The sequence below is a fragment of the Eretmochelys imbricata genome, chromosome 1 (assembly GCF_965152235.1).
Source record: "Eretmochelys imbricata isolate rEreImb1 chromosome 1, rEreImb1.hap1, whole genome shotgun sequence".
In the NCBI taxonomy this organism is placed as follows: Eukaryota; Metazoa; Chordata; order Testudines; family Cheloniidae; genus Eretmochelys; species Eretmochelys imbricata.
This window is the reverse complement of record NC_135572.1, coordinates 142,946,729-142,964,600: the sequence shown is the minus strand read 5'-3', so window position 1 is coordinate 142,964,600 and position 17,872 is coordinate 142,946,729. Positions and strand designations below refer to the sequence as shown.

Here is a 17,872-nt window from a genome sequence, read left to right as displayed (position 1 = left end):
ACACTAGAAAGTTAGGTCGGCACAACTAGGTTGCCCAGGGGTGTGAAAAATGCGTGCCCGTGAGCGGTGTAGCGATGCTGACCTAAGCCCTATGTAGACAGCGCTAGGGAGACGGAATACCATGTCAAAGCATCTAGCGTACTACTGGTATTATTTAAAACATGTTTCAGAGTAACAGCCATGTTAGTCTGTATTCGCAAAAAGAAAAGGAGTACTTGTGGCACCTTAGAGACTAACCACAAAAGCTTATGCTCAAATAAATTGAGCTACCGCTCACTTCATCGGATGCATACCGTGGAAAGTGTAGAAGATCTTTTTATATGCACAAAGCATGAAAAAAATACCTCCGCCCCACACCACTCTCCTGCTGATAATCTGTCTAAATCTTGCTCTGAGTTGGTCTATTTGGTCTAATTAACCTCTTACAAAATGTCTCAATGTTGGCATTAAGTACTAAAAAAACGTTTCCTTTTGTATTTATTGGCCTCTGGACTCCTGCTCATCTGAAGTCCCACCCATATTTTTATTTATTAAGCGCCGACTGGGAGCTCAGGAGGATACAAAGAAGACATGCTCCCTGCCTTGAGAAGTTTAACCATCTGAAACCATGATCCCGCAAGGATGCTCTGAGTGGGCATTACAGTTCACCCTCTCAGAGCTCCTTGATGGATCAGGGCCAGCATAGACAGACAAATCAAATCAGACCCAAGAGTCACCAGCCCACAGGATGGTTTTTGTAACTGGCCATCACTATAAAAATCTTCATCCCAATATAAAAGTCTGCCTATCCTACAGCCAGTTAAGGATCTAGCAAAGCCAAATTTAAAATACTTTCCGGGTGGTTGAGATTTAAGCTATTTGGGAAGGGAAGGCCATTTGTTTCAAAGTTTGAAAAAAAACAAAGGTCACACCTCAGTATCTGCTTTGATTTTTAGTTGCATTAACATGCATTAGCTTCACTTGTCAGAGATGATAAATCGATCTCCAAAGCTGTTGATTCACGAAGACTAACTACATTTCCTCAGTATTAAAAGTACTTTTCCTGGCTTGTGTACAGCACAAATAATATTCCTTGCTCATTGGAATTCAATAACCCTGCTCCATCCCTTTTCTATTTTTGACTCCTCCTACTTAACAGTTGCCCTAATGCAATTAAAACACACACAAGTTGTCTCTTATTGTGTTAAGTATTTTATGGTTTTGCTTGGTTCAGCCAAGCAACTTTTAGATCCCTTCAGCACTGCTGAGGAACTGGGACCATTTTAGGAACCACTTCCAACTAATCAAAGAATGTTTTTCTATTAAGCTAGGATGAGTCCCAAAATAACCTTCCCCAGGAGGGAAAAGAGGCTTAAAACCACTAATCATGCCTCTCAGAATTTGGCATCCTGATTCCATAAAAGGCATACTTCTTGCAACACAGCCTCTAGAGAGAGAAAGAACACTGGCACAGTGACATATCACTTCTTTCATAGACAGTGCTCACATAGACTTGCACCAAAACAAAAGGGTGCAAATAAAAATAGAGATTTTCCAAAAGTTTGATATTGACAGAAATAAAGAAAGGGCTGTTTTGCCACCCAACCAACTGTAATTATAACAACTGATTGTTTTTTTCAGCATCTGTTCGCATTCGTTCTTAAAGTAAGGCCTGGGTCGGACACACCACAGCACTATGCAAAAACTACTCAGCAATGGTAAATGGAAAGCTTTTCCCAGCAAGCGCCTTAAGCCAGCAATTTCTACAGAATCTAATATTTCATTAAAAGAAAGTTTACTAGTCCTTCTGGCTAAAATGATAAACTATCCAAACGTAAGGTTTAGAGTAGCAGCCGTGTTAGTCTGTATCCACAAAAAGAACAGGAGTACTTGTGGCACCTTAGAGACCAACAAATTTATTAGAGCATAAGCTTGGGTTTGAATAGAGACTAGAGTGGCTGGGTCATTACACATATTGAATCTATTTCCCTATGTTAAGTATCCTCACACCTTCGTGTCAACTGTCTAAATGGGCCATCTTGATTATCACTAAAAAAGTTTTTTTCTCCTGCTGATAACAGCTCATCTTAATTAATTAACCTCTTACAGTTTGTATGGCAACTTCCACCTTCTCTGTATATATGTATATATCTTCTTACTATATATTCCATTCTATGCATCCGATGAAGTGAGCTGTAGCCCACGAAAGCTTATGCTCTAATAAATTTGTTAGCCTCTAAGGTGCCACGAGTAGTCCTGTTCTTTTTAACCAAATGTAAGGCAAGGCAATGTGTTTTCTGGGCTCACAGATGGCTCCAGTCCCTTTTGCCATCCTTAAGTTTGCCAAGCAGCAGCGGAGTGAAATTAAATGAGACTGACCAGTTTAACTGCTGCTACTCAGAACCCTACTGACACCTTTGACACTATCAAGAATCACACAGTTTCAAGCTACTGATCCTTAGGAAAGCAACCCAGCAGCATCATAGGCAGACAGTGGAAGTCCCAGTAAAAGAGAGGCAGGGGAGGAAAGAACAGATGTGTAGAAAGAATAGTAAATATGGCAAGTGACCAGGTTGGCTTAACAGTGAAATCCTTGCTGACCTTAAACAGAAAAAAGAAGCTTACAAGAAGTGGAAGATTGGACAAATGACCAGTGAAGAGTATAAAAATATTGCCCAGGCATGCAGGAATGAAATCAGGAAGGCCAAATCACACTTGGAGTTACAGTTAGCAAGGGATGTTAAGAGTAACAAGAAGGGTTTCTACAGGTATTTTACCAAGGGAAGGGGGAGAAAAGAATACACTAGCAGAGACCCACGAACTAACTAACAGTTCTGAGGGAAGAATTCAATAAACAGAAACCCTCCATCCATTCTTTCAGCAGCTATGAGGAAATGCAAAATGTAGAGACAGAAAGCTGCTTTCCTCCACCAGCTAGGGAAGGATTGAGTTTCAAACACCTATTATCCAGAGGCTGAGAGATGCAGCCTAAAGAACCTCCTCCTACCCAGAATCCAAGGTAGCAGGGGTTCTGGCCTTGTTCCCATGTTACTGATCCCACATATACGCCTGTTGGGCTTCCCTCATCTTTCATATCTACCTTTGGCTATCAGATTCAGGCCTTCTGCTAGTAGGCATCCAATAACATTTTCAAGCACTGGCAGTTGAGTATTCAAGTCATGCCACTGTGCTGTCAATCTCTGTGTCCTGGAAAATAAAATACTGCAAGATATTAACTACTTAATTCCTTTTCCAAGATACAGTGTACCTGAGGGCAAGACCAAGGACTTTACTGTACTATTACATAATTACTTAAAGCCAGGATGAATTAACAGCAGTGATGAAAGCAAGGTTTCCTGCTTGCTGATTTTAATAACAATTTAAGGCACTTCAATTTTAAACCTCATTCTGCAACCATGTTTTGTTTAGGGAAATAAGTACTGGTTCATTCTCATTGGCTGATATAATAATTAGAACACAGTGATATGCAACCAAGTATGAAAATTTGGTACTTTTTTTTTTGTTAACTAAGAGGATGCACTATCTATACACATTTATTTTAGTAGTTATATAGTTTAAGTATACATTTATTCAGATTTTTTTTTATTACTGTTGGAATATGCAGGTGACCCAAGAACCTCTTAAAGCCAGCTGAAATGGGTGTAGAGAGGGGTTACACAAATCTCAAAACTGGTGTGCATGTTCTAGTTCACCAAAGCATGTCACGTGAGGTTTCAAACGAAAGCCAGTATCACACTGGTCATTAATGTCATTGTGAAATGTATGTACGTGTACTACACAAGGAATTATGTATCTGTACCAGAAAATTATGTTCTTAAGCATGTAAGGTAAAAAGTAGATCATCAAAAGGTGACATGCCTCAGACCAGTTCTTCCAGACAGGAGGTAAGAAATGTGCATCTCTCTGTCAGGATATAAATTAAGCTTTGTTAGCTAACACAATGGTTGCCAATTTACATACACAGTCAAATGTTAACAAAGAGATGTGAAGTCAAAAGGAAAGGAGCATGCAGGAAAAAAAAGCCATGGAGCATTATCCCCTCTCGGAGTAAAGACAATGAACTGGGGGGGGGGGAGGGGAGGGGAGATGTCTAGAAGGCAAAGAAGATAACCTGGTATCCTGCACCTATGAAACAAACAGTCAGCATGTTTGCATTCATGAAAGTAGGGGTCTCAGCCAATCTTGGTTAAAAATGCTGCAGAAGACTTTGTGTGAGAGAAGCTTCTTTTGACAGGAGGTTAACCTTTTAGTTGAGTTTACTTTCTAGAAAGCATTTAATGATTTTGTTTAAGATTAAGGCATTTCTTTCCATTATTCTTACTCACTATTACTTGAATCTTTGATAATAAATTTATTCTTGTTTTCACTATACGTATATATCTAACTGTGATGTTAAGCAAAATGCCGATCCTGAGCTGAAACTAACAACGTGGCATGTACCATTCCATTGTGAATAGCAGATCTGGTAACTGTGTACAGTGTCTAGTGGATATGGGACTGGACACTGCACAGATCACTCCAAGGACTTGGGCGTTGGTGTGTGCCTATCACTACCTGTACAGAGAGAACGAGGACTGCAGAAGCTGGTTCTTGTGCTGCCAGAGGCTGCTGATCCACAGCAGGCACACACAAGACCCTTTCACACCAAGGACGGGTAGCAGTGAGGTGCCTCACAATCCTGGGAAATGTCACAACGCATCATACAACATCTTCTATTTACTACATGATTTTTTTTTTTTTTTACTTGATAATTGTGTCAAGTTGCATTTGAATGGAAATTTGGAATTTAATTAAATACACAAAGTTAAATAAAACTACCTTAAGTGTGCTGGATACATTAAGAAAAGTATCAAATGTGTTTTGCATTTAGAACGGATTTTATGAAACAAACGAACTATTTCGGTAGTTAGAGAATTGAACTGATTGTTTCTGGTCACCATATCTCAGATTTTCAAAGATATTCTAACATATATAAATAGGTGCCTACTAGGATTATCAGAAGTGCCTATGTGCAGCTTTAGGCACCTAAATATCTTTGAAAAGTTAGCCCCCCCGTTTCCCTCACATTTTTCCAATTACTTGCTCTCCTCCTCCCCCACCTGTTTTTTATTAATAGACTGATTAGGAGTTGGAAGAAGCAGGAAAGCTTATTTTTTTCTATCAACTTCTCAACTTTGAATGAACTAGCCCAAAATTAAGAAAATATTCTCTGCACCTGCTAGCTAATCTTAAACCAAAAGTAAGGCAAAAGATTTTCTGCCCAACAGAAATTGAAAGTACTTTTCCCCTCCTTAACATCAAATGCATATTTAAATGATTAAAAGATTATACTAAATGTAGGCATTAATGTAAGTTGTCATAATTTCAAGTTTAATTTGACAGGTTTATTTTTAAAAAAGAAAAATGTATTTAAATACAAAATCTGTTAACTGATTTGTATCCACTCTGCTTAAAGCAGTAGTCACTTTTCAGAATGTACCATGTAAAAAGGCACCTCATTCAGCACATCTACCACGTGTCTATTCAGGGTTACACTTGATTTAAAATAAAATAAGTTTGTATTGATTTCTAGTATTCTTTATACTGCAATGCCAACACAGCAAAAAAGGGGAACTGGATTCTAATTCTTTTTGAACTTTGAACAGAATGAATGTCATTCCATTTGCCACCCAGCTACATTGGTACAACCCTATTGTACACAAGGGGGTTACACAGGTGTAAATAAGCAGCATAGCATGGCTGCTGGTTTTAGCATCAGCATCTCTCTTTCACACTGAGGCAGAGGGGTTACGCTGCAACCTACAGCTTTAGATGCCTCGAGAAAACATCACGGCGTAGTCGCTTCAGGAGTTGCACGCCTGTATCAGTGACCTGAGGTTCACACGCCAAACACTTGCTAAGCAGACCATAACAGATTCAAAAGTGAGGGAGCAAAGTACAAGGTTAGAGTCCGTATTTGTTCCTGTTTATTTAGGGTAAAGGAAATAAAAACAAAAGAAAGTATACAGAAGAATAAAAGCAGCAGAAGAGGCAAGCTGAGCAAAGAAATGTGTGATAAAAACTCACCAAGAAGCCGTCAGAAAAACTGTGTGCACAGCAAGGTCTGTCAGCTGCTGACCAGAAGAAATTGGAGCTGGTGGCCATGCTGCACTCATGTGCAATGAGGCAGGATGGGGCACCTACTCCAAACTAGCGGCCAAAAGAAGTCCCTTTTTCTCCTACAGCACATGCAAGAGACCAAGCAGACCATTGCCCATATGATCTAGCAGCAGCGGTGATAGTGAGATGCCCAAAGGTGTGAAGTCTGGAGTGGGAAAGGATGCTCGTTAAGGAGAAACACATGGAGTTGGAGGCCAGGTGTCGGTGAGGAGGCAGAGCTGGAGCACCAAGCTTGCTGATCGGGACAAACGCAAGCAGCATGAACCTGAGAAGAGAATCAAGTACTGCCCATGGGACGCAAAAGGAAGAACATAAGGCTGTGTGCCCAATTACAGGCTAGCAGGCAAACAGATAGGGGTGTGATGCCTGTAGCCTGAATCATTATGGACACCAAAAATGGTCTGTGATTTTGACTGTGGGAATGTGGGAAACTGGTTTCCTTGATGTGTCATTTTCTGTAATGATGTAAAGGCTCAGGTATTTGCTTGCTATAATCAGACTCAGTGTCAAGGGGGGAAATCAAGTCAGTGCTGAGTGTGTCTGTGGCACAGTTAAGAGGTGTTGTTGGCACAGAATCTGCTGGGAGCGGGGTGGGACACAGATAAAGCCAGGAAATGCTATTGGCCAGTATTCTGCTGAGAGCAGGAAGACTGCTGGGAGAGGCAAGACTCTGATATAACTAGGAGATGCTGTAGGCCAGAGCTCCACTGAGAGCAGGGACACTGAAGCACAGAGAGAAAGTGCTGTAGACCAAGATCTGCTAGGAGCAGTAAGTCACGAGTACAACTAGGAAACAGCTGGGAGGCAGAACTCTACTGGGAGCGGGGAAGACTCTGGGTGGTAAAGGGTCTGGTTTCATGCCTTCAGGGGTGACAGAACTCTTTGCTGTTCAGGGTGACCAAGATGTTGTGTGAGATTAAATGAAAGCCAGTGACATATTGGTCATTAATATCATTGTGAAATCACTCTATGGGGAATTATGGATACTTACTGATATTATGCTTAAAAGAGAGAGAGGTTTTATTCCAGACTGGAAGGAGGATAGTTGCTCTAATGCAAATTAAGCATTGTGGAACACCACTAAAGGAAGTTCCATTTGCATATGAAGTCAACAGAAAAAACAGGACGACAGAGGGATGTGAAAACCAACAGGAGGGAATCTGAATCCCAGGGCGTCATCCTGATTCTGGAAACTAAGACAATAAACTTGGGAAATATAAGGAGAAAGACATCTCGTTATTCATTTCACTGCTGAACACCCTTCCTGGAGGGAGGTGACTCAAAAAAAAAAGTCTGGATCCTGATTTAATTGAAAAAAGTCAGCAAGCTTTTCAGAACGATTCTGAGGGTGAGAAACTGTTTGAGACAAATGATTATAGCCTGCTAAAGTTGTTTACTCTCTTAGGAGCATATTATACTTTTGTTTTATTTGTAACCAATTCCGTTTCCACTATCCTTACTCAGTATCACTCGAAGCTGTGCTCTTGTTAATAAGCTTATTCTTGGTTTTATTATAAACTCATCTCAGTAATATTAAATAAAACGTGAGGCCTCAACTGAACCAAAACAGGCTGGTGTGTACAATGTCTCTTTGGAGACTGCAAACTTGGCAATTTCTGTGAGTGTCCAGTGACAGGGGACCACTCTTCACAGTGACAGGGGACCACTCTTCAAGTGGGCTTGGAAGCTGGCATGCACCTAAAGTTAACCTGGCAAAGCGAAGGAGTAGAGGAGGTTGTTTGAGTGGCTAACAAACTGGTGTGACAGGGAGCTGACACCCAGTTTAGCACCAGCAAGTCTCTCTCACCATAGCAGGGAAATAACAAGGTGACCCCAGTCCTGGGTACACCAAGAAAGCATCAGAGCTTCACTCTAAGAACTCAGGATGAGTTTGCAGAGCTCGTAGGGTACTTCTACACTGCAAAAAAAAAAAATCACAGCAGCAAGTCTCAGAGCCCCAGTCAACTGATCTGGGATAGCGTTATAGGACAAGAATGTCTACACTGCTATTTTTAGCTCCATAGTGCAAGCTGAAAGCAGTTGATCCAATCTCCGAGGCAGGCTGCTTGAGGGCGAGAGAGGACTTGCAGTATAAACATACTCATAGTTAGAAAACAAAAACAAGTCAAGACAAAAACAGAGTGCCTGTAATCTGAAATCAAGTTTCACGCATACTTTCAGCAACTCCTTGGAAGGGCAATCCTGGAGGAGAGTATGGAAACAGCAGACTAAAACACTGGCTCCCAAGGCTCTAGGAGAATTCACTCCAGCTCTACTACATCACAGGAAGTTATCCCTGCAATGAGTGAAACTGAATACAACTCAGTTTCTCTCTAGCTGCATCTACACCAGAGAATTGCACTACTGTAGTTTACACTGGGATGACTGAACCTAGGCAAGCTGCAACAGTGCACCCTTCCCATCCCCCACCCACCAGCTGACTTTCTGTAAGCAAGCAGTACTTATGCATCAATAGGCAGGCAGCACTCCATGCAAGTGACTGTACATTGTAACATCTTCACAGTCCTAAGACAGACTGCAGATGCCATGGAAAAATATCTGCAGTTCCAAAGACACTTCAGCTGTATCTACGCTAGGCTGTTTTGGCAAAGATCTTCCAGTGATTCAGCTCTGCCACTCCTAGCAGCAGCATACTTAGACCTTGGCCCACTGTGTCTCATCCAAAATGCCTCAGAGCAGGAATACGCAACGTAGTGGTTAAAATGCCAGTGACCAGCTGTCTACACTCCCAGTTCCACAAGTGGTGCTCTGCAGATGTAGTCTTGGGGTGGGGAAGAGGAGAGACGAACAAACCCTGGTGGGGGGAATAAACACAAATCATCCTGAGTTTTAAGACTGGAGATTAGATTTTAATTTCTTTCAATTACTGTTCTAATTAGTGATAGTACTTTAAGGAAATAACCAGTCTCAGAACCTTTCAGATCAAGTTTCTTCCTCAAAGAAGTTCTGCTTGTCTGCCACCAGATACATTCGAATCATTAGCTTGACTTGCTGTAGCTCACGAAAGCTTATGCTCAAATAAATTGGTTAGTCTCTAAGGTGCCACAAGTACTCCTTTTCTTTTTGCGAATACAGACTAACACGGCTGTTACTCTGAAACTAATACATTGTTACCATACTAGCTAAAATAGGCTCTTTACATACAAACACAAGAGATTATTATTGTCAAATATTTTTACAGTAGACAGAACTACTGGGCAAATTTGGTTTTTATTTAAATTAGTTTTAGACTAATAGTGTCTCTTCTAAAAAAGTATCCCACAGAGCGTGGTTTGTAAAAGAAAAAAAAATGTTTTTCCTACAATTTGAGTGAAGCTGAAGTATACCATTTAAAAAAGGGACTTCAACTTACATAGCATCCCATTACAGCTAACCATTATTGTTTGTACAACAGCTTCATAATGCCAGCAATGCTCTGGGAACAGTGGCTAACTGATGTTGCAGAACCAACAGAATAGCAAGTATTGCTTATGGGGTTCCAATCATAACCGTGCGTATTTTAAAATAATTTCTCCTTTTCTGCTTGTTTAGCATTAATAAGCCCACTAACACTTTAAAACTGAAGTATGAATGTTTTTAACATTTCTCCCCCACCCCAAAAGTCATGTGCACATACACACACATTATTATAGGGTTCCCAGTTCTTACTTGGCTGCCTTTTTAACTACAGAGAGAACTTTCTATAGACTTTGCAAACAGTTAAGGAAAAGACAGGTCACATTTTGGGTTAACCCAGTGAGTGACATTATCCTTCACACATCTAGCCTTATAACGGGCATTTCCCCATTTAGAACTATATGGATGGTGTTTGTGTTTGGTCCAATTGACATCTTGCTGTGGGAAGAAGTGAGATATTTAATGAACTCCTACTGCAAGAGACCAAACAGCAGATGGTAAGGAAAGCCTACAAACTGAACATTTCAAGTCCACTTAGCATTTCAAGTTGTCCAGTACCAACATTTGCATATTGATGTACGCATGCCTGGGACGTTACTTACAAATTCCAATGCATGACGAAGAGAATACATCTTACTTTCTTTAAGTGCCTGAAATTCACTGACTGACCAAAGACAAAAAAAAAATTATATATATTCTCTCAGTATGCTTGTAAATTAATTAGTATAAATTTATAAAATAATTGTGTGCATGGTAAACTGCACATGGTTGCCCCAAGAAACATTTTCCTGGTAGTGTGCTTGAATGAAGCTCCACCCCACTCCACAAGTTTAACAAATTTAATAGAAGATATTTGCTTCTTCTTGACTGCCACTTGTAACTAGAGCTGATAAAAAAGCAATAATGTTTCATGCAGGTTTTCCTCAAGAATGTGTTTAAAATGGCAAACTGCGGCCACTGGGAGCTGTGAGCAGCCATACCTGCGGACGCTCAGATAAACAAAGCATCTTCCGGCCCACCAGGGGCTTACCCTGAACAAGCCGCAAACTAAGTTTGGGAACCCCTGCTTTAGAGGCAAGAAATGTCATATTTCTAAAATATCAAATACAATTATCTAACAGGAGGAATCATTAAAGGGATATCAACTTAAAAATCCACACAACACATCTAATTAAAAACCACTACCATTATTACAATAACCAAAAGAGTAGAGGACAAAGTTCCTTTTGTTTACTGTGATAATTTGACTATGTTGGGTTAGTTTCACTCTTCCTCCCGCACAGACACTCCTGTTTCTGTGGGTCTTTCACCCAGCAAGAAGGAAAATAAAAAACCCTTAAAAGAACAGGAAGAGGAAATTATAAAACCTCAAAGGGAATGAAGAGGCTAATACAGTACCTCCTCCCCTCCCCCCCCAAAAAAAATTTTATTTAAAATAACTAATGCAGTGTGGCAGAGAACAAGTCCATAAAGAACATCCAAGAAACACAGATTTGTGTACACAACAGAATAGAGAGACAAGAAGAAAATGAAAATACTTCACCTGGCCCTCAACCTAACAAGCTTCAAGGAACACCATATTTAACTTCACAAGTCTTGTATTAGTTAACCGGGTCTACAACCAGGTTCTCTACCAAACTCTAAAGCACGCTATGGCTCTTGCCATTCCTTTACCAAGGGATGTGGTATGTTTTCTGTCACTGGGAAGCCTGGATATTTTTCTGATCCAGGACTTACTAGACTTATATTATACAGGAAGAAAAGGAGTACTTGTGGCACCTTAGAGACTAACCAATTTATTTGAGCATAAGCTTTCGTGAGCTACAGCTCACTTCATCGGATGCATACTGTGGAAAGTGTAGAAGATCTTTTTATATACACACAAAGCATGAAAAAATACCTCCTCCCACCCCACTCTCCTGCTGGTAATAGCTTATCTAAAGTGATCACTCTCCTTACAATGTGTATGATAATCAAGTTGGGCCATTTCCAGCACAAATCCAGGGTTTAACAAGAACGTCTGAGGAGCGGGGGGTAGGAAAAAACAAGGGGAAATAGGTTACCTTGCATAATGACTTAGCCACTCCCAGTCTCTATTCAAGCCTAAGTTAATTGAGTATGTATCAGATGAAGTGAGCTGTAGCTCACGAAAGCTTATGCTCAAATAAATTGGTTAGTCTCTAAGGTGCCACAAGTCCTCCTTTTCTTTTTGCGAATACAGACTAACACGGCTGTTACTCTGAAACCTGCCATTATACAGGAAGTCAGCCTAGATAACCATAAAGTCTTGAATTCCTTGTTTCTCCTGGATGAGGCTCTGGAGGACTAGCTAATTGTTATGTCATGATCCCACAAGCTGCTGGGAGAAGGATGGAGACTTTGCATGTTCTTGTTGACAGGGCTTGACAAGTATTTCAACTGAACGACCCATCCCTCCCCTCCCACTCAAGAGTTTTAAACACAAAATCATATCTCCGCCACCCCCCCCCATTTCAAATTAAGGCTGGGAAAGATGGAGATCAGGTTTGTCCTGCAATGCCGTAAGGTACAGGAGAAGTTAGACAGAGGAAGCACTGGTCTGCCAAATAAATGCAAGTATTCATTCAACAGAGAGTTTGTGAACTGCTGGTCCAACAGGTAGCTAGTACTTTATATTGTTTAAATCTCTGTGACCCCAATCCTATGATGATCTATACATGTGCTTAATCACAGTGCATAAAGTTATGCAGATGCTTACATGATCACATTTTCATAGATGCCTTAGGGAGTTAGGTTCCCAATTATTAAGGGTGGGATTCATAGGGGGGGAATTTAGGTGCCTACAGGATTAAGCAGTATCTGACATTTTGTAAATGCCACCTTTTACATACCAACATTTAGATACCATTGGCATTCATAAAAATCCTTTTAGCTATTGCTTAATTCTGTAGGCACCCAGGCACTTTAGGCACCAAATTTCCAGTTAAGAGTCCCAGAAGCACTTGCGTTTCAGCAGCTAGGCACGTGCACAGCCACCCAAGTCCTGAGATCACCAAGCAGAGAGGGCTGACCCTGTTCAAGCACCTAACTCTACGAGAGGATTCACAACTGTGAACCCTGAAGGCAGGGAGACATCTCCCTCTGGCCTGGAGTTAATTGCCTAACTCACTTTGAGGGGAGGAGCTTACACAATAATACCCGTCTCCCAGCCAATAGGAAATGTTGAGTTTAGGTGCTCCCCACTGAGCATGTTGGCTTTTGTTAATCCCTTTCTTAGATCCTCTCTCCCCATACATTGCATAGTGAGCCCGGGTGCCTAACTCAGGATTAAGAATTCCAGTAGGTGCTGCAATGCCTAAATCCCCCTTAGGCTGCTATAAAAAAGCCCAGTCTAGCTTTATCTAGAGGAAAGGAGCCTAAGTATACTTTTTTAATCATCTGCTTTATATTGTCTAGTAGATTTCAGCTATTGCAAGTACTAGCTATAATTAGGTATCACAGGGTTACTGAAGTCTTCTTACTTTATATAAACTGTCCATTCACAGAGAGACATGATTTTAAAGACTGACTATATTACCACACATTAACATTTCCTAAACCACGTCATTCAATAGCCTAAAATTATATATTTGGGAGTAGGAGACACTTGAAAAGTTATATACTAAAAACAAGACTCTCTAGTTGCTGTCCGATGGCAGAGAAATCTAAGGCATAGAGATAATTTACATTACTCTAAAACAAAAACAGTTCAAAGATACATCAACAGTTTGTTAGTAGTTTCAGGACATCCCAGAGCACTTTACCATCACACTGTAACACTGCTAGGTGCAGCTGTTATTTTTCTGTTCAAAAATTGTATTGCCCATATAGGAAATACAAAACCAAGCTAGTTAATAACCTTTGATTCAGCCTTTATATCCAAAACTTATTTCTATGGATGATATGTACTCATTTCAATACAGAAATCATACCAATATTTAGTTTTGAGCCACAACTATATAAGAGGTGAAATTCAATATAAAAAACCCCACAACTTGAGTTGAGGATACTGTCATCTTCAGAAAAGAGACTCACTCCTCTCCAAAGACTGTTCACCTACTGTTGTTATAGGAACACACAAAAGTAAAAGTAGATTTCATCATTCACTTATGTATTGGACAACACTTCCCTGTTTAGCCAACTTCCCCTTTTGTTGTTAACGTGAGTACTTCACACACACTAACTGGAAAGAGGAAAGTGTTGTAAAAACAATAGGAAAGTATGATTTTAAAGACACAGTAAGGCAGATGTAACACCTGAAAACACTGCCTCCATTAACTAAAGGAGGGAGGGAGAAATAGGAAAGTACAAAAACTTTTACAATTATTTTCCCTTCTGTGATATCTTTTTGGTTTTTGCTGGTTCACTACAAAAAAATGTATCATTCTGCACTGTCAAAAATGCTATGGATTGCAATAAAGCTTCTAGAATCTATGGTATCTTCACTGAAACAGAATTCCCAAAAAGGATTTGTTTAACAGGGGGAGAATGCCTGTCCCCAACCAAAACAGCCTGGAAAAAGTACTGCTGGGGACATTCTGCAGCCAAAAAAATAAGAACTCCATGCACAATATTTTAAAATTCTGCAAATCGTATTTGTCATATAAATGTAGAGGCTCCAGCATGGCATTGGGGAGCACAGGACACTGGCTGCACAGAGGTGGGAGATCACTGTGCAGCTTCTTCCCCCCCGCCCATAGGACACAGACTCTGCAGTGAGGCTTGCACCCAATCCACACACAGCTCAAGGACCAGGCCTGCCCCAGAAACACCCCAGGGCCCTGCCCCTCCATGCCAGGTGCTCCAGGTGTGGGAAGGCAGGATCTAAGCGTGGAGAGGCTAAGTGTGGGGGGATCCAGGTGTGCGTTGAGGGCAATCTGGGTGCTGATGGCTCAGGGATCCGGGTGTGGGGGGGGACCTGAATGCACAGGGGCTTGTTGGGGGGGGGTGGGTGGGTGGGGAGGGTTCTGGGGGCAACCGTAAGGGGACTCTGCAGGGGGGTCCAGCTGAATGTTGTTGGGGGTCTGTGTGTGGGGGGGTATAGAGCTCAGCAGGGGGATCTGGATGTGGGGGGAGTGGGGCTCATTGCAGTGGGGATCCAGGTGCAACTGGCTGGGGCTTGGTGAAGTGGGAATCTGGGTGTGGATGGCTTCCAAGTCAGGGGTGAGGCTCAGCAGGAGGATCTGGGTATGAGGGGATCTGGATGCACGGGGGTTGGGTGGATGAGGGAGCAGCTCCCTGTACACAAATCCCTGAGCCAGGAGGTGTGATGGATGCAGAAAGCGGGGAGCAGGGGCAAGTGTGCAGAGCTTCCTGCAGCTGGGGGAGAAATCTGGGGGTGGGTCTTACCCAGCCCTGGATGCTGTACAGGGGAAGACGAAGTCCAGTCCTCCCCATCCCAGCCGGGATTATCAACTGAACCCAGTGCAACATAGGAGCAACCAGCCAGGTATTCCCCAGTCCCCCACCCCACCCCTACTTCTCTGACAGCTGCCCAAAACATACTTCTGGGGAGGGTCGCATGACCGCTCTTGTGGTTTCCCTTTGCTTCCCTGTCAGAAAGTCATTTTTCTGCACGGAAGCAAAGAAAACTGCAGGGGATATAAATTATGCGCCTGCACAGTGGCGCAGAATTCCCCCAGGAGTAAAAAAAGGACGCATTCAAAAACAACTAAAAAAAAAAATTTATTTTAAATAAATATGTCAGAGTAATTAATAAATAGCAAGATAATCCAGTGTTTGCTTGCCTCTTTACAAAGCTATCTACAGACTTTGACTGGCACTCAAAGTTCACTACAGCACTCTCCAAAAGTGAAACGTATCACCCACCTAACTTACCAAATAAAGTGAATACTTTTATTGAATTTTGGCTCAAACCCGCCTCCCCATCCCTCAACTGACCAGTCCATGACTGAAGTCAGTAGTTAAAATCTGATCCCCAGCCCACTTTTATCACTAATTACTGCAAGGAATTCTGCACACCACCATCTGACAAGAAATTCAGGAATAGCTTATAAAATCATAATAAATCATGTTGGATATGTGTCCCTCTACTTTGTGTTGACCCAGAAAAAAAAATCAGCAAGTTATTTCCTGTTACCCCATTTTAAATAAGAGAAAAATGCTACTTTTAGCATTTCACTGACAAGTCATAATAGACTACATAATGAAATGCCACAGGTCAGATTTTCAGGACCTCCCATTTTACAGTAATGTCTCCTCCCCAAAGCAACCTCAGAAAGCCTAATATGGATAGGAAGTTTTTTAACAAAAAATCTAGTTTTTAGTAAGAACAGATTTAAAAAATTGATTAAGATGATGTTTTAAAAAAGTGAACGGTACAGAGTTTAAGTGTAGAAGTTTCTGGTTATCAGGGAATAAAGTACAGATTATCAGAGGGTGCAAAATTCGGTTTAAGATCGGATGGGGTAAGGAATACATAATCTGCAATATCCCAATTAGAGGTAAAAGATTAACGGGTCAAAGTACAGACACTGCGCTATGAGAGTATGTTGTTCACATAATGGCTATGTTCAGGTGTGGAGTATAATGAGTAGATACGATGATGAGAATGGATTGACCCTCATTTGGTGAGATTTAATGTTCAGTGAGTTTATGGTTCTAGTTCATATGGTTCAACGGACAAGTACATGCATAAATCAACCCCAAAGACTGAAGTCATCATGCTAAAGCACAGCATGTAAGCCACGAATGCACACCCCCACCAACTCCCTTCCCATAGCACCATAACAAAGGGATAAACAATTAAAAACAAAACTTGAGTCTTTTCTAGCTTTGCTAGCCCTGTCATTTGCAAGAGGCCGACAATGCACATTTCCAAACCAGGCCTCCGAATCCGGGCACTTCCTTGTTTCGTTTCTCCATATCATGTTGTTGTACTTCCCTCCAACCCTCCCAAACAAAAATACCTCATTTTGCCTCGCTTTATTTCCACACTAGGCCAAGCATTACCTTGGCCGGATCCCATTTCCCACCAGGATAATGGCAGAAAAATAAAAATAACCTCGCCAAGAGAAAGTCACCCAACCAAGGGACAGAAAAAGGTCACGCACGCGGCAAAGAAATGCTTAATAGCAGCGACATCCTTCCCCCAGCCACACACACTTTCCAGTGACAATCCACTAATCTGCATTAACACTCTAGGCTGCCGAAGAAGAGCTGTACTAGGTGCGTTGCTAGGCTGGCCGCCGATGCCGAGCGGACTTTGTATTTTTTTTTCCTAGGGATCGCGGAGATGAATTGTGCAGAGAGCGACGGGAAAGGGGTTGCATGGCGCGTCACGAGGGGACTGCGCGCCCGGAGTGGCGGACGCCTCTGCCTGCCCGGGGAGAGGCGGGGAAGCTCCGCACGTACGGGGAGGCAGGGGGAACCTGCGTGCCTGAAGGGAGAGAGGGCAGTTGCACACATAAAGGACGAGGAGAGCTGCATGCCTGAGGGGGGTTACCACAGGGGGCCCTAAAACATGGGGGAGGGGGCCCACAGGAGACTTGCAGGCGGGGGGAGGGGGGTCAGGGAGCAACCTACACGCCGGGAGAGCAGCCGGATGCCTGCGGGGAGCGGGGGGAGAATCAGCTGCGTGCCTGGAAGGAGAAGGGGGTGCAGGGTGAGGGAGCTCTGGGAGGAAGGAGCGCGAGGATTGGGGAGGGAAGCGCTCGCATGCGGCCGCTGGCGGATGGGCAGAGCGTGGCGGCGGCTGGAGCCGCAGGAGGGCCTGCGGCAAGGAGTGGGCCGGGGCCGGCTCCCCCTCGCCCGCTGTCTGACTGGGCAGAGGCGGGGCGGTGCAAGGGGGACGCGGGGGGGCGCGCTAGCAAGTGGGGACGCGGGGCGCTGACCTGGGGCGCTGAGCAGGAAGTCCAGGGTGCTGTGTCGCGCTGCTGCTGCTGCCATGGCGAGGCAGAGCCCTGTGCCATGCCTGGTGGCGGCGGCCGCTGCTGCGCTGCGAGTGCCACTGCCAGAGCCTGCCTCTGGGTGTGTGCGCGCGTGTGTCTGTCTGTCTGTCTGCGCGGGGCTGCGGCGCTGCCGCGTGTGCGCCTGGCTGTGGGAGCGCAGGGGGCGGGACCCGCCAGCGCCGCCCAGCCCAGGCTGCGGGGAGCGCAACCGCGGCGGCCTCCGGGGGCGAGGCTGTGCGGCAGGCGGGCTGCAGAGGCCGAACCGGGGAGGGGGTCCCGCCTTCCCCCTTCCCTGCCGCCCGCGGGTCAGGGAGGCACGGGGGCAGTAATTACACAGCAAACCAACCCTGGGGCCCAGCCCAGCCAAT

The 17,872-nt window shown here is 43.3% G+C and overlaps 1 protein-coding gene across 1 annotated transcript in view; it reads right to left on the bottom strand.

Annotated features, from left to right (window-relative positions):
• The window catches only part of SMS (spermine synthase), a 76,041-nt gene extending 58,421 nt beyond the window's left edge, over nt 1-17,620 (bottom strand). The window contains exon 1 of the mRNA XM_077816697.1: nt 17,448-17,620. Coding sequence (XP_077672823.1) covers nt 17,448-17,502 — 55 coding nt within the window. The 5' untranslated portion in view covers nt 17,503-17,620. The remainder of the gene's footprint in view (nt 1-17,447) is intronic.
• Nucleotides 17,621-17,872: the final 252 nt, after the last annotated feature.